At 47.1% G+C, this 22,857-nt stretch overlaps 1 protein-coding gene across 4 annotated transcripts in view; it reads right to left on the bottom strand.

The window, feature by feature from the left end:
* neo1a (neogenin 1a) overlaps positions 1–21,199 on the bottom strand; it is a 219,730-nt gene extending 198,531 nt beyond the window's left edge. For all 4 annotated transcript variants that reach the window (XM_080496441.1, XM_080496444.1, XM_080496442.1 and 1 more), the window contains exon 1: positions 21,060–21,199. In XM_080496441.1, the coding sequence (XP_080352567.1) occupies positions 21,060–21,141 (82 nt within the window). In that variant the 5' untranslated portion in view covers positions 21,142–21,199. The remainder of the gene's footprint in view (positions 1–21,059) is intronic.
* Between the last annotated feature and the right edge of the window lie 1,658 nt (positions 21,200–22,857).

The raw sequence follows: 22,857 nt of genomic DNA, 5'->3' as shown, positions 1-22,857 counted from the left end.
ATCCCAGGTAAGGCGGGACGTTTGCGGCCGCCAGCCCGCTCAGATTGGACTCCTGGAATTAATCTGGGGGAAAATCCCAAACGCTAACCTGCTTAGCCGCCACTTAATCTGGGGGGCAAAGCACATATCAATTACGCTAAGCACCGAAAAGTGGGACAGATAATCGCAGATTGTTTTGCAGGATGATGAAGAGAGAGAGCCATTTAAAAAAAAAAAAAAAAAAAATCGAGTTTACTTGATTGTTGGTGCATAATTGCTTCGCGTTACTTTATAAAGCAGAGCAAATGTTAATGGGGGGAAAATTCGCAGGGAGCTCAAGGGAACGTCTGCAGCACTTCAACAAACTGAATGTGGTCTAATGAGGAGCAGGACTGGTGGTAGACGCCACCTCAATCCCTACTGACATTGGCAACCCCACCCCCACCCCCCCCCCCGGTGCAGAGCGGCTCAAATATGCTTCCACTCAAGGACAAAACAACTGGCGGGCTTCTCAGGTGACGACTGAAGCAACGCCGCCTGCAAACCACTGAGGGGAAGAAAAACCGTCGTCGCCGCCGCCTGATGAGTTTTAACAAATCAAAAACAGGTTGAAGTGAAGCAGCATGTTCAGGGTCACACAAGACCCAGAGAACCCGGTGCTGCCGTCCTCCAGTCGATGTCTTTAAACTCTAACATGCTGCGTCAAGGAATTTCAAAAGGTGCTGGAACCACAGGACAACGCCAGGAACCCCGGATCACCTGAACCAAGCCGGTTCTGGCCCGTCGTCCACAGGAGCTGGTTTTAGAAACGCGAAGACGATGGGGGGAAATTCTACAACCCGTGGAAAAAAAGATGAGGTGATCCCCCTCCCCCCCTCCGTGGTCTGTGATGTCATCAAATAACCACAACAATCAGGTACTACAGACTCCAGTGGAGCTGCAGAAGCTCCTGATGCTAGCAAGCAGGAAGACCATAGACCTATAGAACTAGAATTATATAGAGGTAATCGACTTCTAAATTCCTATGTGCGCCGTCTTCTTCTGCGCTTGGTGAGTCACAGCGCCCCTAAAGGCCTGGCAGGTGTACTACACGCCCTGAAGCCTCGTGTTGAGTCGTGGTCATAGTAACGGCTCAGACATAGCCGGGTTCTTTGACGATCGTAGATTCCATCGATTCGTCCGTCGTCTACAACGATCCATCAGACCGAAGACACTGTTGGAGCAACAACTTTAATTAAACGTCAATTAAAATTGTGTTTTTTTCCCCTCCGTTTCCACTGAAAAGGGGTGAGAACATCTGGCGTTTCCACCTCAAAATACCCGGCGCAGCTTCTACAGTCTCTACAACTGTTGCCACTGCAATGGTTTTTGAACTAGAACACACACGGCACTGTTTGCAGAGCTCCGCCTGTGTCAATTGCCGCCAACAATTGTAACCTCACAAAGTCAACAAGCCTCCACTGGACCAGGAGCTTCGTCCCGGCGCCTGATCGGTGACACGGCTGGAGGCCCCGCACCAAACCTACTGAGAACATTCTGACTTCAAGCGGAAGTCAACAGTGAAATAAGAGTCCCCGAAGCTGAAATATGCCCGTGAATGACAGAAAACTGTCTACTAGAAGCTTGTTTTTTTTTTTACATTTAGTTATTTTGGCCTCCGTCAAGCGGAATAAAACACCGGACTGCCAGAATTCACAACTTCCCACCGGCAGAAACTCTCCACTCAGCAGTCAGGGATTCAAGCTGTGAGCTCCAGTTTCAGCTAAACTGGGTCAGTTAGGACACGAACACCAAATCCCCCCCCCCCCCCCCCGAAAATAAAAACCCTTTAATACAATCGTGCAATGAAACCCTGCCTCATTAGCTGCTTTTTGGACCACACCTGCAGGATCCTGCTACCTTTGATTTATTTCCGTCCAAACTCTCCCTTTTATCAGCCAGCCTCGTTCGGTCAATTAGGAAACACAATGAGCATCCTGCGCACTCTTGTGCGAGTACAGTTCATTTCCTGCCTTTATTGTTGCGAGTGCCGGGCTTCATTCAGACGGCGGAGAGACGGGGGGGGAGGCCCAGACACTATTTACTCAGCGGGGAGAGACACGAGTCCCTGGCTTCCTAATGGCTTCCTGCATTTCACACTATTGTTTCCCCTCAGGAAACCTTATCAATACAGATTGCAGGCGCGCAGGCCACAACCCCCCCCCCCCCCCCTCCCCCGAAACACTTGGATAATGTGCTTTAATTAAGCATTTTTGAACGGCACAATGACTTTTGTGCGGTTATTGTAACATTTCAAACACGCCGCTGACCTTCTGCTTCATTGGGCTTTTGAGCGAACAACAGAAATTAAGAAAGACAAAAGTCTTTATTGGGTGTCTTGCTGGAATAAACTTGTTCAAACTTGACAGGGGCAACGTTATGAGAAGATTAAAAGAACAAACAGGAAGTCTGGAAAGAGCATTTTTTTTCCTTGTGGGGGAAAAAAAAACACAATTAAAGCCAGCGGTGGCCACCAGAACCATCCCGTAGCCACCGACAGACGCATTTAACATAAAATAACACGACCCATTCTTCACCACATCTGAACGGAACCCGGCTCACTCTTTGATGGTGCCTCGCTTTCCAGCTTATAAAAAAAAAAGGAACAAGAAAAGAAAAGAAACACGATTCAGTTTCCGAGTTGCCATGTTGCTAATCCCTTTTCGCTTTTCAAAGACGGGCTGTTTTTCCCTCTCTGCTTGTAGGCTCACTGATAAGCCACGCCAAATGTAGAAAAGTGGCTTTTTCAGTCTCATATTAAATGCAGACATATGAAATTCTCATTGAATTTTCAGCCTGAACCTTTGGTGAGACGCGATTATAAATGAATAAGTACATTTGAGAATTAAATACTCAGATTTTAGGAAACAAGCTCGATGGCAGAAAAAAAAAAAAGTACATAGTTAGATAAATTCTAGAAAGCTCTGCTGCTATCGAGCTCCATCAGTCACCTACATACCGAGTTGTTTCTAATATACATCTATCGAGTTTTCTAGTGTCTCCACACGAGATCGCCGTTTCATGTAAACGTCGTTTTTTTTGGCCGATCCAGCAAAGCGTGTTTTTTTTTTGTTTTTTTAAAACACTTATTCCAGGCTGGGGGAGTTTTAAAATTCCGGCTCGGCTTTGAGGCGTGCGACGGCCAAAGACCCACGTTTGGGGAGAACGATGTCATCGCCGCCGGCCGCGACGCTCTCCGTGATGTCACTTCCTGACGACAACACTGGCGGACCGCAGGAGCTGCTGAAGCTTTAATATGACGACGTGTTGGATTTCTCAGGAGTGTTCTCCACATCTACTGCGTTTTTGGTGTATGTGGTGAGTCACAGCGCCCCCTAAAGCGCTGGCATAAGTACTACAACATGTTGAGTCGTGTTCATAGTGACGTGTTTTATTCAAGTTGGTTTTATTTCAGAATGACGGGGAGAAAAAAATGTGTTTAATAGGTTTCTATTATCCGTCTTATAAACGCCCGTCTCACTAGTATCCGTCTCACTGTCTGGTTTTCTCGCACGTCTTTCTAGAGTCTATCGAGATTCCTAGTTTTCTACAGTCCGTCTTTCCAACCTCCATCTAATCATCTAGTTTTCAATCCTGTCTTTATAGCTTCTATCTTTCTAGTTCTATGTAGTTTTCTAGTATCCGACGACCTTTGAAGCATTTATATAGCTGGACAGGTGGACAGTTTGTCAAGTGTAAAATTTAGCTTAGTTTCCGATAAAAGCGTGCACTTTTCAAGCATGAAAACATAAATAAGTAAAAAAAAAAAACAACAACATTCAGAATAAGACAAATCTAACAAGTTCAGAGCCGTACAGCACCGTAGATGTGAAGTTTCTGAGAAAAGCTTCACAGCTGCCGGGAAGTCGTCCCGTCTTTTAAATCACTTCAGATGCGACACGTCGGAAGGGGTTAACGCGGCTAAGCTACACATGAGCCACAGGTATGTGTGCGGCCAGCAGAAACACGGGCCGTAAAATCCACACTCGCCCTCCGTCTAGCACGCCAGGAATGTTCTCCGAGCGCTTCGCTATCAGCGCCGGGGCCAGGAGGGGCTGTCCTCGGCCCTCCTTTCAAATCTGTGTGGAAGAAAGGGAAAATGGGAGCGGGGGTTGGGGGGGGGTTGGGGAGGGGTTTGGGGGCAGCAATGGCCAGTTTGGAGCCAAGAGGGAAAGATATTGTAAGGTTTGCCAATTTCTCACTCATTAGAAATTAATTGCCGATGCGGCCGGTGCCGGGGCCGCGGCGTCACCAGGAATCGCCCCATGGGGAGCACTTGAACCACTGACCCCCCCCCCCAGCCCCCCATCCATCCACCACCACCACCACCACGGTCGTTCGGGGCCAGAAGGGGTGCGTGACATGGCTCTGGCCCAGAGACACTGCCCCGCCAGGCTGGGAATGCAGTGGCACCGTGGGGGGATCGGTGGAGGGACAAAGAAGGGGAAAGAGGGGCTCCACTGGTTTCAGGGCTGATTGGGTTAGAGAGCTTCATTATTAAGTCCCCCTGTCACTCAGCAACAAAAAGCCCCCCCGCCGCCTCGCTCTGGCAAATAAAATCACTGGCCTTTATAACTCAAGACCACTTCTGACATCTTCTCTTTAGGAGAAAGTGTGCTTAAATTAAAAAAAAAAAAAAAGAAGAAGAAGAAGTACTTGTGTCTTCCAGCTGAATGAACTCTAGCATTGCTCTGAATATGGGGCTAAATATGGGGGGTGGAAGAGGGGGGGGGGTGCCAAAAAATGTCTGGAATTAAGCTGCTTTCACACCTGCTTAATTAGATAATGTTGGGTGAATTTTCATTTAGACTTGCTACACTTCACTACAATATTATCCGCCATATGGCACAAACAGACTGCAGGACATATTTTGGGCTCCGGCTCAGATTGTGCGCGTCGCCGGCGTACGTGTCCTGTTTTGAGTGAATTTGTTCAGCAGGTGTCCACAAAGCTTGAATGACATGCTTTATGCACTCAGGACTAATTTGGGCCACTCCAGGTAAATGAAGTATGAAAGCAGGAAAAGAAGAAGCAGGAGGAAATTAAAAGAAAAGCATTTCACTTCTCTCCAGAGCCACTAATTCGAGCGTTGGGATTGTAGGTCGCAGAGGAAAGGTCGTATAAAAACTCGGTGTCCTTCACAAGAGCAACACGCACGTTCACGTCCTCCACGATGGGTCTTTTTCATGCTTTATTGCCTCGTTTGGATGCCGGGAGCGCAAGAGGAGGGGAAAAGAAAGGGAGGCGTTGACGGCCTGTAACTTCTGCAGGAGGGGAAACATTTTCACTTCAAAAAGTGAAAATACAGAAAATCTACCCCCCAAAAAGAAAAACAAGCTTGTTTGTAACGCGACTTGTTTAAATATGTGCAACACGTTTCCATCGACGCGTTATTATCCAATCAAGGCGGCGAAGGTGAAGGCGGAAGCAAGCGAGGAACGTTCTGGCGAATAAAAACTTTTACGTATCGACAAACACTGGGTGATTTGTTCCCACGTGGAGCGACTCGGCGGTGCGCTCTACCCACGATTATAGATGGAGGCCATGTCAACCGGCGCAGAGACGATTTACCCAGACAGGAAGTTCCCTTTGGAAATCCAATTATTTTCAAAATGAAGTTAAAAAAAAAAAACAATCGCATTTCACTCAATTATGTTAAAGTTGAGCATAAACATCAAGGGATTCGGATTTCCGAATGACCGTCCACTTCTCCAGCTGCATTTGTTGACTTTGTGGTTTTGTTTACCCACATTTTCGTGACCATGACTTGCATCTATTAATAAGAAAATCCAGTTAGATCAATTTTCAGTTGTCTCCATCTGACTGACCAAGTATGTTGACACACTTCATTGCAGTTCACTTCGGCCTATTGCAAGATGTACATTGCAAAAATTGCCAACAAATCGTGCATCCCTACAGTGTTAATAAAAATCCATTTACGTTTTTGCAGTTTTTCTCCGTTCGAGATCAGGTCTCGAAATATTGTGAGCCGCCACAATACATAACCTTGCAAATTCTGACTTTATGGATTAAATGATTAATCAAACATAAATGGGCGAATAAATAATAAAAGCACTTTGGAATCAGGCTGCGAAGAAGACAAAAGACCAAAAAAATAAATAAAAAATACCCAATTACCATGTTCCCCGCTATGTGAAGCACCTCGCCCGGGCGCGGCAGTAACAGGGGGAGTAAATGAACAGACAAGTTTAACTGTCGTCATTAATGTTCATCTCCCTGTGTTCTTGATGGGATACCTCATTAAGAAGCTGTTGGTAGCAGCTGGCTCGCTATCCCACCCCATTACTGCCCCACCATGCCAAAAAAGCCTCTGCCACTCGCCCCCCCCCCCCACACCCATCCCCCACCCACTCCAACCACCTCCCCGGAGTCTCATATGACATCTGTGTCTCGGGGTCCTGTGATGGAATGCTGCTCGCCTGCAATCCCTCCGCAGGTGCTCCGCGCTGGCCGCCGCTGTAGCTAGCTGACCCGCCGGTGGAGTCAAGGTTCAAGGGACAGCGGTTAAGGAGTCGGTAAGAATGGATGCAGCTGCTCTCCGTCGCGTCCACTTCCAAGCGGCATGAAAAATCCTCACCTCCAGCGGCTTACCGCTGTTCCCTCCCTCCCTCCCTCGCTCATCCTCCTCTTCCTCCGCTGCATCAGACAGAGGAAGGTCACGTCTGTATTTAGACTGGGCTCAGGGGGCCGTGTCGCGGCAGCCCGCCGCTCTCAGGTTCTTGTGCGGCTTCATCCAGCGGCAGGTGAAACCCGGCGGGGCGATTCTGGCACTGGGCCCAAAAAAAAAAAAAAAAAAAAGAGGAGGCGATGGGAAATTATTCTCAATTTTTTTTTTTTTTTGCAATCGTCTGAAAAGGTCCGGGCAACAAAGGAGCCAGTGCTACCGGTCAGAACGTAGTGATGGAGCAATCTACCCCGGTGTTGTGTAAACCGACACTCGCTCAGCTTTCATATCATAGTCAAACCCCAGTCGTTTATCAGACTCCATAAAAAAAAAAAAAAAGACACCAGTGGAGATTATAATGTTCTCAAAAGGTCAAGGACAACATCGCCATTAGAAAACAGGGGGGAGGGGCGTCTCGTTTTATGGACCAGGTGCACGACTGCAATAAAACCACCGCCTCTGTTGACTGCCAACGTTTCGTGAAGTCTTTCTCCCGTGAGGTTTGAAGTGCACCGATCAGCCAAAGGGTTATACCCGCCGGTCCTCCAGACCCACCGCGGCATCGACTCCACCGGACCCGGAAGACGTGTTGAGGTACCGGGCACCAAGACGTTGGCGGAAGATCTCGGGGCATCGAGGATCGCAGAGTCCACGATTCAGACACGTTTCGTCCATCGTACATCTCAAATACGCTGGATTGGATAAAGATCTCGGCACTTTGGAGGCAAAAGTCAACAATTCAAACCATTCTTGCTTTGTGTGGGAATACGTTTCCAGAAATCGGTGCGATACGGTGGAGAACATTGCTCAAAGCGTCACACGGCCTTCACGGGATTCCCGTCTGAAGAGATGTGTTCTTGAGGTAGGCCACATCTAAAAATCTTTAAACTGACCACTTTTTTCCCCCCCTTGCTTCTTACACAAACTGTGAGAACAAAATGTTCCTCTGTTGCTTCACACCCACTGAGAGGTGCCAGGATAAAGCGATAATCTGAAGTTAGTCACTTTGCCCGTCCTAATGTTACATCTGATCAGCACAAAAAAAAAAAAACATGTTCGGCACGGTTGCAACCAACCATGTGTCAAATCTCAAGGTGAAATTGGTGTTTTTTGTTTTTTTTTTTCATGTTTGAGCTCGAGCCCATTCTTTGAAAACTCCGTGATTATGAATGAAAACGGAGAAAAGTCCTAATCTCTCAAGTGCTGCTGAGAGGAGCAGCGACTCAACTGTGAAGGGCCGAGTCACCCCCAATTCCATCACGTCGCTACCGTGCGTTCAAACGGCTCGGAGCATTAATTTCAACATCCCAGCCGCCTTTTGTGACCTCGGAGGAGGAACTAGTTCCAATAACATGGTGAGAAGTCACAGCCGTCAGGAGAGCCCCATGCCAAAGGGGAGCTCCCGGCAGCACAAAGGGGCCTCTATCTGGAAATGCTCCTTTCAAAGACTTGTTTCAGTTTGGATTTAGTAGCAGAAACATCGGTTAATACCAGGAGGGGAGGGGTGTTCGGGTCACCATAGCAGCAGGTTCAGTCAAAATAAACCTGGGCGGTTGACTGTAGAGAAGGGATGTATACATAACACACACACAGAGCCTCCGCGGGTCTTAACTCTAAACCCTAAATTGTTTAAACTTAATGTCTGAGAAGCAACAATCCAGGATGCTGCGGTGTTCTACAAGCCGAGACAGTGCAATGGAAAACCACCGTGGGGCGTGAAAAAAACCCCCAAAAAAACACCTTGTTCTGTTCTGGCTGAAGTTGTAACATGGTACAACCACGTGCTTGAGTTTAGTTTCTAGAGATTTTGATTGCAGAAACCGGGCAAACGAGTTTCTAACTCATAAAACAGACAAAGAATGTCGAGGAGAAAAAAGCACAGCAACTTCAAAGCTGCTCGGTGTGGACAGAGTTTGAAGTCTGAATCCGATTGATCGACTTAATCAAGAGTGTGATGAAAAAACGTGTGTGGTTTGCCGGTGCACATGTCGGTACTTTACAATGGGAAACATCGGGTTTTCAACTCGTGCGGATCTCGTAAAATCGTTTGCGAAGCACTTTTTTAGAAATCAAAGTTCCTCCACAAACCCCAAACCGCACGTCGACCAGCGTCTTTACAATTCACAGCTGTGGAGCCAATCTGCAATTTTGTCTCGGGACCCAAAAAAAACAAACAAAAAAAAAAAGTGGCTCGCAAATATAAAAAGGAGAAAGCCAGAGAAAGACACATGGCGATCGACGCCCGCCGTCGACGCCCCACGATGAGTTGTATTTGTCTAAACGTGTCGTCGGCATCTGATGCGGAATCAGCGACGCTCTGGTGGCAAGCTGTTCCACAAAGTCACGGCTAAATGAAAACAGTCGACTTTACTTTTCCAGGTAAACATACAACATAACCCCCCCCCACCCGCCCCCCGCAAGAGAGTTGGTTCAAGCTGCTCGACTCCAGATGGGTGGCATACGCCTCTACAAACACCCACCCGAACGTACGCACACATCCCACCACGCTGAAAGCTGCCAAGAGCGTACGGGCCGACGGCAGCCGGCTGGACTGAGCGCCGCTCACAGTCGTCTCTCTGTGACCCCCCCCCACCCCCCCCCCTCCCCAAAGCACCCCCCCACCCCCAAAAAAAACACCCTGTCAACACATGAAGAGTCCCTTTGACCGAACGGAGGCTGAGAGGCTCTGTGTGTGACTGAGTGAATGATACCTTATGAGAGAGCGAGGAGGTTCCCTACATACCTTTAAAGAGCAATACGAGGAGCGCGACGCAAAGTCACTGCATGGTCGAGGGATGATGCCACTCTTTTTTTTTTACCTACGAGTATTAAATTCCATTGAGTCTCAATTTATACTCCACACAAAAACAATGTTCAAAGGCTATGCATCGCCGCAAATCATGTGCAGCATGTAGCATCACTGGTGTGTGAGCGTGGAAACTCTTTAGCATGTAGCATCACTGGTGTGGAAACAAAACTCTTTAGCATTTAGCATCACTAGTGTGGAAACGAAACTCTTTAGCATGTAGCATCACTGGTGTGTGGAAACAAAATTCTTTAGCATGTAGCATCACTTGTGTGGAAACGAAACTCTTTAGCATGTAGCATCACTTGTGTGGAAACAAAACCCTTTAGCATGTAGCATCACTAATGTGGAAACAAAACTCTTTAGCATGTAGCATCACTTGTGTGGAAACAAAACTCTTTAGCATGTAGCATCACTGGTGTGTGGAAATTAAACTCTTTAGCATGTAGCATCCCAAGTGTGTGGTAACGAAACTCTTTAGCATGTAGCATCACTAGTGTGTGGAAACGAAACTCTTTAGCATGTAGCATCCCAAGTGTGTGGTAACGAAACTCTTTAGCATGTAGCATCACTTGTGTGGAAACGAAACTCTTTAGCATGTAGCATCACTAGTGTGTGGAAACGAAACTCTTTAGCATGTAGCATCCCAAGTGTGTGGTAACGAAACTCTTTAGCATGTAGCATCACTTGTGTGGAAACGAAACTCTTTAGCATGTAGTATCACTAGTGTGGAAACGAAATTCTTTAGCATGTAGTATCACTAGTGTGGAAACGAAACTCTTTAGCATGTAGCATCACTAGTGTGGAAACGAAATTCTTTAGCATGTAGTATCACTAGTGTTGAAACGAAATTCTTTAGCATGTAGTATCACTAGTGTTGAAACAAAACTATTTAGCATGTAGCATCACTAGTGTGTGGAAACGAAACTCTTTAGCATGTAGCATCACTTGTGTGGAAACAAAACTCTTTAGCATGTAGCATCACTGGCGTGTGATCTTCCAAACTCTTTAGCATGCAGCATGTAGCACAGCTCGAAGTAAAAGTTGCTGGTGATGAAGTTGCTGGTGATTAAGTTGCTGGCGTTATACGAACCGATTTTATCCTCCCCTTGAGATTTTGGCAGAACACGTTTTACAGCCCGTCTCAGTCTTGTCACTCCGATTAAAGAATCTCCAGACCGCCGACGTGGCGCTCTTGTCAAACCTTGGGCAACGTTGCCGACGGATGACGTCACGCAAAACTGGCCGGGTTGCCTCCCCCAGGATAATCCACGCAAACCAAACTTAAAAGAAATTAATGCCTTTTATGAAATCCAGCTGGGGTTAGTACAGATCCCTTGAGCGCTGCGCCCACTATTACAAATAACTTCCACAACACACGTTGTGCGAAAGGCTGATCGATGACATTTGCTCTGTGCACACCGTCGACACATTCAGCCAATGAGCTAGCACCCTGGAGCCGAAGACGACCGCCCGCCGGGTCTCAGCGAAGGAGGAAGACACACGGCGATGTTTATCATTATTATTTTGTCCCCGTTTTGGAGAATAACAGCGTTCGCTGTAAATCAGTAGGCGGGCGGCCGCGGCGGCGGCGACACATCATCGCGCTGGAAGAGTCGCAGTGAATCTTGTTTTTCCGCGCAGCCCGTTTGAAGCATGAGCTACTTAACGACCGCACTACACTGTGAACTACACCATTGAAGACACTTTCCAGGTTAATTCATAACACCCTGGACGTCCTCCAAAAAGACGGCGCAGAATAAATTTGTGTCTGAGAGGTGCGGCGTGCAGGAGCTCCAGCAGGTAGGGCGCGCGGAAACCAAGGTTGTTAATCCATCTTTCCAAAAGGGAAAATCAAGACTTTTTTTTTTTTTTCCCCCATTTACAACCCGAACGTCTGCCAAGAGTGAAACCAGACTCCGAGCGATTGCATTAAAAAACATAAATGCAACGTGCTCTAATTATAAGGTTCTTTAACGTAACCACACATCCCGTTACTACAATTGTAGAAATGTACTGGAATTAAACTGTAATCGCCGCAACCCTCTCACTTCATATTGTGCTCGTGTTTTCTGATCGCTTTAAACCTCCTCTTCTCGCTCCTTTTGTAAAATATTGACTCGAGTAAAAACGAATCCTCCGCTATCCTGCAGCTTATTGTAACATTTGAAAAGCAAGTATCATTTTTATCTCGACTGAAAATCCTTGTTCAAAGATGGAACATCTACCAAAATAGAGCAAATAACGTTTTTTTTTCTCTAAAGCTCCAGAGGTCTACGTTACCAGACGCCGCGGTGCTGATATGCAGTGAGCTTTATCGGGGCTTTACGCTCCCATTTCCTCGTGTAAAACGGCGGAACCCACCCCGGAGTCCCGGACCCCCCAGACCCCCCCCGGACCCCCCCGGACCCCCCAGCCCAGGATCTTTCTACTCCAAAGTAAAACCAGAACAATCAAGTGAAAACGGCTTCAATTTCTTGCGTATTTGCTTCAGGAAGGTTCATACAGCTTGATAACAATCGCAGGAACACCAGGAATGTTTTTTAAAAAAAGCTGCAGTTTGCATGCCAGGCCACTAGTTGGTGCTGTGTTTTAGTTATGTAACCAAGCACACGTGTCGGAGGGAACACAGTGAGTGAAGCCATTTACAGGCGTCAATCTGGTATCTGATGATTTTATTCTACTCGCACATGAGAGCCGCTCCTGAGGTGGAACATTTTGAAAACGCACAAACTCCGTCGACATGGAAACGAGGAATAAAACAAAATTTTCTGAAATGATGCTGCGCAGCACCACTGCCATAGTAAATACTTCATCTGCACTTGGTACTATTACAGTTGACTTGTGGCCCGAAAATGAAAGCTACAAGATTTTCAAAAAGTTGTCACCTAAACGGAGCCTCAGGCCAAATAAATTCGTCTCCAAATAAATTCCGTCCACACGTCACTGTGAACTCGACTCAACACGAGTCTTCAGGGCGTGTAGTACCCATTCCAGGCCTTTAGGGGCGCTGTGACTCACCAAACACACCAAAAACGCAGAAGACGACAAAGCACATAGAAATTTAGAAGTAGATTCCTGCTCATAAACCTCAGTGTGTACCCCCAGCACTCGCTGCCACTTTTGTCAAATGGGAGTCGGCAGCCACCCCGAGGGACTTCGTGGCAAAAAAAAGGTTTGAGCAACGACTCCCTTCGGGGGTTGGTTCTTTTTTTTTTTTTCCCACTGCAGATCGTCTCCCATATCCTCAACCACAGCCGTCTCCTATCGCTTCACTTTTAGCTCATTTGTCCCATTTTCCACTCTCTCCGTCACCGTATGGCAACGGCACACGCTTCTTTTTCCCCTCGTAAACCAACAGTGAACTAAAACCGGCGTCTCTTTTCCACTGTCGCAACAACTTCACCACACAACGCCACCGTGGCTCTGGGTAGTGAAAAAAAGACAGGACTTTAAGTTATTTTTTAAAAGGCTTAAGAGATCTTACTCTAATAGGAAATGCCTGTTACACACACACACACACACACACGCCCCCCCCGGGGTTGTAAAAACAGTTTTGTGTACAACGGAGCCTTGCACACATTAGCCGAGGCTCATCTGACACGCACAGCTTGCATGTGTCATAATCCCGGGCAGCTGCCGCCGCCGGCAGGAGACGCCGCCGCCGCCGCCGCCGCCGCAGCACAACCCAAATAGCGAAAAAAGTTGGAGGGGAAAAAAATAATAATAAAAAAGCCAAACAAATCTTGTGAGGAAAGAAGTGGTACTGAGCTGCAGAGGCGATTCCTCTGGACGAGCCGCTGCAGCCATTTCTTTAAGGTTTAGCTTCAATAACAAGCCGGGAGGAAAAAGGCCTTTTAGCGAACATCAATACCCACACGCTGCCATTATCTGCTGTCATGCTGCACTTAGAAAAGATGTGCGCTGAATCACGGAGGCTTTGCCCCTGGAAGGTTCTTCTTCTTCGCCTTCTTTTTTCTTGGCGTGCAGTGGACAATAACACGCTGTCCTGAAGAACAAGACCGACTGTGACTGGCGGCGATGCAGAACATAAATATTAGAAGGGGCGAGACTGCGGCTCGCCGCTCTTGGTAAATAAATAAAGAGCGCCGCGCACGGCGGGCCGGACGTGAAGCGTCCACACGCACTGACCAGCCGGGTCGGCCGAAGTTTGTTAATGAGGCTCGGAACAAATCTGCCTGTCCGACACGTTTCATTCATTCTGGTTAAAAAGCAACTTAACTTACTTAAAACGACTCAGCCTGGCTCGTTCTACACTCAAGATGCAACGTTTCTGAGGGGAAATGGGAAAACGGTCGCTGGGTTTTGGGCGAGAACTTTGGAAAAACGGTTCCCGAGGTGCAACTTATTGAAAATACTCCCGTCTCCGTGGAAACGGGGTAGAATGCAACTTTGAAGACACACTGCGACTCATGTTCTCCTGGTTTGGTAGTTTGATCATTGACAAGTCACCGTGACGACGATTCAACTGGGTCTCTGCTAATGTGTATGGTGTTTTGTTCTGTCTGTGTGTGTGTGTGTGTGTGTGTGTGTGTGTGTGTGTGTGTGTGTGTGTGTGTGTGTGTGTGTGTGTGTGTGTGTGTGTGTGTGTTTTATGAAACGGAAATAAAAAGATGATCCGTTTTTCATTTCCGAAATTCTTAGTAGTGAATGTGTAATAATTTAACTGAATTATTTGGGAGAGGATAAACGAACTTTATTGAGCAAAGCAAACGTTAACATTTTTACAGGTGTATGGAAAATTCAAGCAGTGCCGCTTTTTGGCAAACGGGGGCAGTATTGAGTCGACATAGATCAGAATAGAATAGAAATACTGTATTAATCCGAGAAATTCTTTTGCCTTCAGTTCGATTCGATTTATTTAAAGTCAGTTTAAGAACAAGTGGATAATTTTTACTTTACATTGCTTAGATTGTACTTCAGTACAACTTTTTAATCACACTTAACTATCATTAGTTATTTAATACCTACATTTTAGGACGTATGGACTCTATAATACCTCATGAAGTAGTGTCACTACTAGTAGCATGTGTGAACTAAGTACAAATACAAATTATAAGTATAAATACTCCCATAAACGTGATATTTGTTAGTTGTTGTTTTTTTTTAATAGTGTTTATCCATCAGTGCACAAAGTTCTACTGTGACCCCCAAATAGAGGAAATGCACTCATGAATATTTGATTAGTTAAAAAAAAAAAAGAAAGAAAAGAAAGAAGGTGAATGAATCAACGTGTGTGTGTGTGTGTGTGTGTGTGTGTGTGTGTGTGTGTGTGTGTGTGTGTGTGTGTGTGTGTGTGTGTGTGTGTGTGTGTGTGCAGGACTGCGGTGAGGCTTGAGAAACAGAGCGTGACCGGCTCAGCTCTCCAGACCATGACACAAGTCGCCTTATAGCCGGAGCACCGAGGCACGGAGAACAGAGATGACGGTTATTGACACGTCGCCATGATTCCACCCCCCCGCTCCACACCCCCCCACCCGCCCTGCTCAGCAGCTCCGAGGAAACTGGGGAGACTGGGGATCTCCCACAGGTCATTAAGCCGGAGCATCATTCAATCACAGCAGAGCAGGAAAGCCTGCAGAGCAGTTCTGCACCACAGCAAATTACAAATTTAGCATTTTGTTCCATTTTTAAAGGGAAATGTGCCAAGCAAAACACTTTCTTTTTTCCTTTTTCCTTTTTCCAGCTCCCTCCCTTCCCAGTAAAACAAAAAAAAAAAAGAAAAAAAGACAAAGAATATTGTTGATGCAGTGTCTCTGGGGTTCCCAGCGTCTCAGAGGAAACATCACACAGGCCAGTGTGGACGCCTTTGGACGTTTTTTGGACGTCTTTGTCGTCTCCAGACACTATTCAACTTTCTCAAAGTCCCAATGAGTCTCTCTCTTTCTTTTTCTGTTTGTTTTCCACATAAAAGGAGAAGCAGACATAAAGACGACAGGCAGGAGCCGGATTGGAAAAGGTTTGGCGTCTTGACATCTCTTTCTGCACAGCGGGGGGGCGAGGGGGGGGGGTAGGGGGGTAGGGGGGGGGTGGGGGGGGTGTAAGGCTCTGGAGCCCGGAGAAGTTGAGCTTTTAAGAGGAGAAGCACTTGATGTGAGCAGCTCTCTGTGAACTGACCGGTCCGTTACCGTGGAATCGTCTGCCGGCTGCCTTTTAAAGTACAAAGAGGGGCGAGAGGGGAAGTCTGAGGATGACACCCCCCCCCCACCCCCACCCTCCCCCTGCCTCCACCCTCCCTCTGGCACCAGGCTTAAAGTCAAGCGTTTCAGGGTTCACACCAGGAGACCAGGATTTCAAATTACCGCTTTAATAATCCTCAAGTTCGCTATAAAGGAACTTTCTGAGACAGAAGGAAAGAGTTTCACTTTGACCGAACATAAAATCAAACGTTACGAGGAGGGAAAAACATAGAATCCACCGACCCCCCCACCCCCGTTCATTTTTTGAATAAGGAATTTGATTTTTCTACACAACAAAAACTTTTTCCTTGACCGTGTTGATCTGCAACGGCTTTCAACAACAATTCCAGGAGCGACGGTTCTAAAGCGGCGAAACAAAAAAAAATGCCACCGGGCTCCGTAAACACCGTCCAAGGTCAGCGTGACGGGCTCGACACCGCCACGACTCTCATCCGTCGTCTAGAAGCGACACCTCCACCTCCACGAGAGGCGGACAGAGTGGAGCGTCGCCACCAGACACACTGGGAACCGCCGCCGCAGCGACGCGTCACCGGCAGGTTAAAACTCACCTGGGAAACGGAACACGGCGATCAACAGACACGAGGAGGAACAAATAAATAAATATATATAGCTAAAATGTATTTCTGCAGCTTCGGTGTGGCGTGAAGACATTAAATATCCACAGCAACAGCTGAAGCGTGAAACTTTGATAGGATGGGATCAAACCATGTGCGCGTTCAGGCGTGACGCGTTCTTTCTTTTTCCACAATGATGAGGATGTTGTTTATTGAAACTGGTGCCGACGACCCTCGGGGACACTGGGATGGATCTGGAACTCGTATATGTTAAAAAAATAAATAAAAAAGTAAGAGGAGACTTTGATGGTGGAGGAATCGAGGGGGCGGAGCCTCTTCCTGGGAGGATATTCGTCATTTAGGCTGCGTTTACGTGACGTTTCCAGTGAAAACACACCGTTTCTGTGTGAACGGAAGTTTTGAAGTAAAATTTTGAGCTAAAGCACAAAACTTGAGAACAAAACCCGATATAACAAGCTGCAGACACAGGCCGCGTTTACACAAACCTGGGTATCTGAAGAAACGGATATTTCTCTGCGTTTGGGCGCATTTACTCATAAACGCAGCGACGACTCGCCACAAACGACGATTCTTTGAAAACTCCCGTCCAGAGTGGAGATCTGGACAAAGTCTGTTTGTATCTAAAGGCATGCAGGAGGAGATTTACGTCACAATTCATGACGTAGTGGGGGTTTTTTTCTCCCAGGATTCTGATTGGCTGGCAGAGCTTCATGCACTGCCCCCTACTGGTTCGGCTGCTCATTGCAGCTCAGAACCAGCTGTACATGTGGGTCAGTGTAAGTGGAGCTTCTTTTTTTAAACCTAGAGAGGGAAATATCCAGGGTTTTTTTTAAAAACTGGGTCCGTGTAAATGTGGCCTAAATATACCAAACAAAAAAACACATCCCGAGTCGTTCATTACATTTTGCCTTTTGACTCCAATAGCCATCAACGTTATCATATCATGATGTACAAAACATGAGGAAGTTTGACGTCCCACTAAAAACAAGAACTTTTTGTGAAACGAAGAATCCTCCCACACTGAAAAACCCCATCGTCGCAGTAAAACACAGCGATATCAAGAGATTCAACAAGCTGAGCAGCCGCGTTGCATCAAATCACAGAACAAAAGAGCCCTTGGTCGTGCGCTCACTCCGCCTCCGGTGCAAAGCGTGTGATTGGCCTGACCTCCAACCACCAAGGAGATGCAACAGCAGATGTCAGAGCGTCTATTCAGGGGATATTGATCCCCGTGTCTCACCCTGCCAATTACAGCTGATAAACTGCTGCGACAGTTAGTGCGAATGATTTGAATGGCTCCTTTCACCTCGGCCCTCCAACAAACGCTGCAACAAGACCGTTTAGCGGCAGGAAAAAAATAATAAGGGGGCAAAGCCACAACCAAAGCCGTTATTTCACACCGTTATCTTTATTGTGGCGTTGACCCCGTCGCCCCGTCTTCTCCACAACGGGCAACAAACAGCGAGACCGCAACAGTCCGCCGGAGCGGATCCTCGCGGGGCTGCTGTCATTAGTGGAGCAGACGAATCAAACACTGGGCCAAATGTGCAATTATCCGTCTCTCTGTGGACGGAGGTCATTAGGACTTTATGAGCGATTGGAGCCCATAAATAAATGATCAGTCAACAGCATCGACGACACCCGACGCCCCCCGGACGCCCACCACAACGCCACGTGTGGAAGAGACGCCGCCATTCCGAGATGAAATGTTAATGGCCGCCAGTTCTGGAGGAATCAAATTGAAAAAAAACCTCTTCTGAACCAGATGTTCCTGGCCTGTCGTCCACACCAGGAACCTGGTTCACCTGAACCAGATGTTCCTGGTCTGTCGTCCACACCAGGAACCCGGTTCATCTAAACCAGATGTTCCTGGCCCGTCGTCCACACCAGGAACCCGGTTCATCTAAACCAGATGTTCCTGGCCCGTCGTCCACACCAGGAACCCGGTTCACCCTGAACCAGATGTTCCTGGCCTGTCGTCCACGCCAGGAACCCGGTTCATCTAAACCAGATGTTCCTGGCCCGTCGTCCACACCGGGAACCTGGTTCACCTAAACCAGATGTTCCTGGTCTGTCGTCCACACCGGGAACCCGGTTCATCTAAACCAGATGTTCCTGGCCCGTCGTCCACACCAGGAACCTGGTTCACCTGAACCAGATGTTCCTGGCATGTCGTCCACACCGGGAACCCGGTTCATCTAAACCAGATGTTCCTGGCCCGTCGTCCACACCGGGAACCTGGTTCACCTAAACCAGATGTTCCTGGCCTGTCGTCCAGACCAGGAACCCGGTTCACCCTGAACCAGATGTTCCTGGCCTGTCGTCCACATGAGGCGGTTTTAGAAACGTGAAAACAGGTTTTTTTTTAACACGGGTCCCAGAGTGGGGAAATTCTAAAACCCCGGCTCGTGCCGTCCAACCCCACAACAATCAGGGACTACGAGCTCCGGTGGAGCTGCAGAAGCTACTGATGCTAACAGCAGGAGGAGCAGGGTCATAGACCTGCAGATCCAGAATTAGATACAGGTTTTTGAGTCACAGCGCCCCTAAAGGCCTGGCATGTGTACTACATGCCGAGTTCATAGTGACGTGTGGACGGAGGTTTTATGGGAGAAGACCTTTTTTTTTTTTGGCTGTCTGCCTCAGTTCTTTTCCCCCACAGAGCAGGTTGACAGACCACCACGGTCCCCACGGCAACACAAAGGTGGTCAAGTATTCTGGAGCACAAGAATCCAGAGAGAAGTCCTTAAATGCACCAAAAAAAACAACAGTTGTTTGTAAAGTCTGGCCTCACCCCAGGTGGTCCGTGTGCACCGGAGCCTGGAGAGTGCGCTGTGGAGAGCAGGGGGGGGGTTGCCCAATGTTTACACAATTCGCCAACTTATTTGCATTGTCCACCGGGAGACAATCAGCCACCCCCCCGCGGGATCGCAGAGATAAGATAGAGGCTCAATGGATTTTTACACTCCTAAAACCGAGATTTGTTGACAAAGGGCATTTGTAAAGTTGCAGCAACTCGTGAAGAGGAGGAGGAGGAGGAGGAGGAGGAGCAACACAATCAGTAGCAACAAGTCCGTCCCAGGATTCAGAGAGAAAGCAGCGTCCCGACACTTAAAGCCAAAAACACTTTTGGGTCCACGACTGGCGAAGGAGGGAAGCTGTGGCCCGGGACCTCAAGAGAAATGTGTTTCGGATAAACAGATATTTTCAGACTAAAGAGACCCACAATTAGTAATTGGAGACTCTCTGCGTGTGGGTCCCAGTCCAATTCTCTGGAATCAATCAGAGCTCCCCAGAGGAACTCCCTGGACCCCTTAATCTCCTGGTTTTATTACTTTCCAGACAGTCGGGCCTGTTTCACCCTACCCCCAATCTCTCTTTTGTACTGAACTCTCTCTCTCCCTCTCTCTCTCTCGCTCTCTCTCTCACTGCAGAGAGCTTTTCATCAGGCTCCACACTAGATAGAACCCGGCAGCTCGTCACTCTTTCCGCACCTTCATTCTTCTTTAACTGACAAAATAAACCACACACCTTCAGCAAAAAAAAAAAAAAAAGCACATTGTTCTGCCTGTTCTGACGCTCACGTGCAGCTACTTTGCATAATAGCACAACAAGCCAGTTATAGTCCTTATTCTCCCAGACCACATGCTGTCAGGTGTGATGGTGGAAGATGTGACTCTGGCACGATGGGAGGGGAAACGCTATAATAATAAATAAAATTTAAAATAAAAAAAAAATTAAGCTGAAACACTCCTGGGAGGATATTTATTCTCATGACTCTCCAATTTGTTCCAGACACTCAGGAGGCTGAAAAGCACACACACACATATATATATATATATATATATTGTAATTAACGTCTAATAACGCGCAGTGACTTCTCGATTCCTCGTGACAGCAGCACTGCAGTGGCCTCACTTTCAACAACATCAACAACAACAGAGAAAAAAACAACAACAAAAAACAATTAACAGGAGAAAATAAATTGGGTTCCGTTTTATCCATCAGCTTAAAACAGGTATCGACGCCCAGGTAATGAGACGTCTGCGGGACTGATGGTGATGACGCGGGCTTATTACCTGACGCTCAACACTTAATGACCCCCCCCCCCCCACACACACACACACACACACACACACACACACACACACACACACACACACACACACACACACACACACACACACACACACACACACACACACACACACATTCTCTCCAGCCAAGAGATCCACCACATCGCTTATTATTACACACATCTGGACGCACTTCCTCGGTGTCTACGATTTAATTTGCGTACACACACACACACACGCACACACACACGCACACACGCCAAAGGCGTGCGTGCGTGTGTGTGCGTGTATGTGTGTGTGTGCGTAAAACAACAAGTCTGGGAATGATTTGATCGCAGACAAAAGGAGGGAGAGAGCGTGTTGCTTTTCCCAGTTTGAAGCAGAACAACAAACAACAACAAAAAAATAAAGGTGTGAGAAAGTAGGCTACTTTCTAAAGAAAAGAAGAAAAAGAAAAAGTACGTGGTACTCAGAGTAATCTGAGTAGAGTGGAAATGGCTCCCTCTCCGCACACCGCGTCCGACACGTTTCTTCTTCTTCTTCTTCTTCTTTTTTGTTGCTAAACTCTTGATACAATGTTGCAATGTCTCTTCCCTTCATACTCTCACACACACATACATACATGGACTCGCAGCGCGTGCGTAAGAAAAGGAAAAGGCGCACGGAGGATTTTTTTACCTTTGTCTGCATGCTTGGCCGCGGTGGAGAGGAAGGTGAGGCAGAGGAGAGAGAGGAGCCACAGAGCTCCCCGCTCGGCCATCACTTTTCACCAAGGAATCTTTGCAGGCTTCAAGAAGCTTCTCTTTCAAAATAAAAAAAAAAAACAACCAAAAAAAAAAGAAACCAAAAAATATATAAATCCTTCAAATCCCCCAAAAATGCATAAAGAGATGGACCTCCTCCTCCTCCTCCTCCTTCACGAAAGAAAAAAAGAAAAAGAAAAAAAAAAAGAGGAAAAGTTCAAAGTCCTAAATTGTGCAGGGACATCCAGAGCCAGGTAGTTTGAACCATGGAGGGCTGGAAGGAGAGAGCCGCAGGTTACAGACTGGGGTTTTTTTTTTTTTTTTCCAACTTGGTCGAGGCAGAGGTCGGGAAAAGGGAAGAAAAAAAAAAAAAGAAAGAAAAAAAAAAAAGAAAAAATCAATCCATTGCCACGGAGGCGCAGCCTTAAAAAAAAAAAAAAAAAGAAGGGAGATCTGCGCCCCGGGGAAGGAGCCGCTCCGAGATCCGCGCCGCGCGTTTTGAGAACACGGTTAAAATAAACGCAAAGAAAAACCACCCCGAGACGGCTCAGCGAGGAGAAACGAGGGAAGATCCCGGGCAGAAGGAGAAAAATCTCCGCCGCGGACAGTTCGCTGCTCCACGGACGTGAGAGAGAGCAGCGTGTGGAAGCAGGGCTGGAGCTCCTGAGGCTCCCCGGAAAACACGGCGCGGAATCCGGGGAGGGCTGGATCCTGGCGCACTCTCTCCCTCTCTCTCTCTGTGTGTGTGTGTGTGTGTAGGGCAAAACTAAAATACGGCGCGGGGCTACCACTCGCATACAAACACAAGCACGCGCCCACACGCACGCGCACATTTCGGTGCAGTGAAACAGTTAAATGAAGGAGATATATATCCAGAGGCGGAGAGAGTAACTAAAAGGTGAACTCGAGTACACTCAGAGGTGAAAAAAAAAATTATATCCAAGAGGTGTACTTTTAAATACAAAAAGAGACGGAAAGAGTAACAAAAATACTAATTATTTAGTACACAGAAGTGGAGAGAATACCCAACATGTTGACTCTGACATAACAGGAGATGAAAAGAGTTCCTGATAGGACTGAAATATTAAAATGTGCCGAGTACACGAAGATGGAATACTGAAAAGAGATACTTGAGTACACCTAGAGGTGAAGAATAGTACAGAAAATATGTACTCTATTACATTCAGAGATGTAAGGAATTCCAAAAGGTGTATAAAAATACACTAAGATGTGGAAAGAGAACTGCAAAAGTCCACCGGATTGGGAGGAGGGGGTGTGAAAATGTGTAATAAAGTACAATGAGAGGAGAAAATAGTACTATGAGTGTGATTTCTACTACATTTAGAGGTGTAAGGAATCCCCAAAAGGTGAAAAATAATAATAATACAATAGGAGGTGGCAGGATACTGAAAATGTACTCTGGTAGACACATGGGTGAAAAGGATTCCTCCAAAGTGTACTCGAGTACATCTAGAAGAAGGAATCCTCAGAAGGTACTGAGATACAATCGGAGGTGAATAGAATAGTGATAAAGTGAACTGTAGTACACACACGAGGAAATAGTCTGTGTGTGTGTGTGTGTGTGTGTGTGTGTGTGTGTGTGTGTGTGTGTGTGTGTGTGTGTGTGTGTGTGTGTGTGTGTGTGTGTGTGTGTGTGTGTGTGTGTGTGTGTGTGTGTGTGTGTGTAAATTCCATTACAGTAGGAGGTGGAAAGAAAATGAAAAAGTACTCTA

Source organism: Blennius ocellaris (genome assembly GCF_963422515.1).
Source record: "Blennius ocellaris genome assembly, chromosome: 1".
Lineage (NCBI taxonomy): Eukaryota > Metazoa > Chordata > Actinopteri > Blenniiformes > Blenniidae > Blennius > Blennius ocellaris.
The sequence above is the reverse complement of the archived record's forward strand: the minus strand, read 5'-3'. Positions and strand labels throughout refer to the sequence as shown.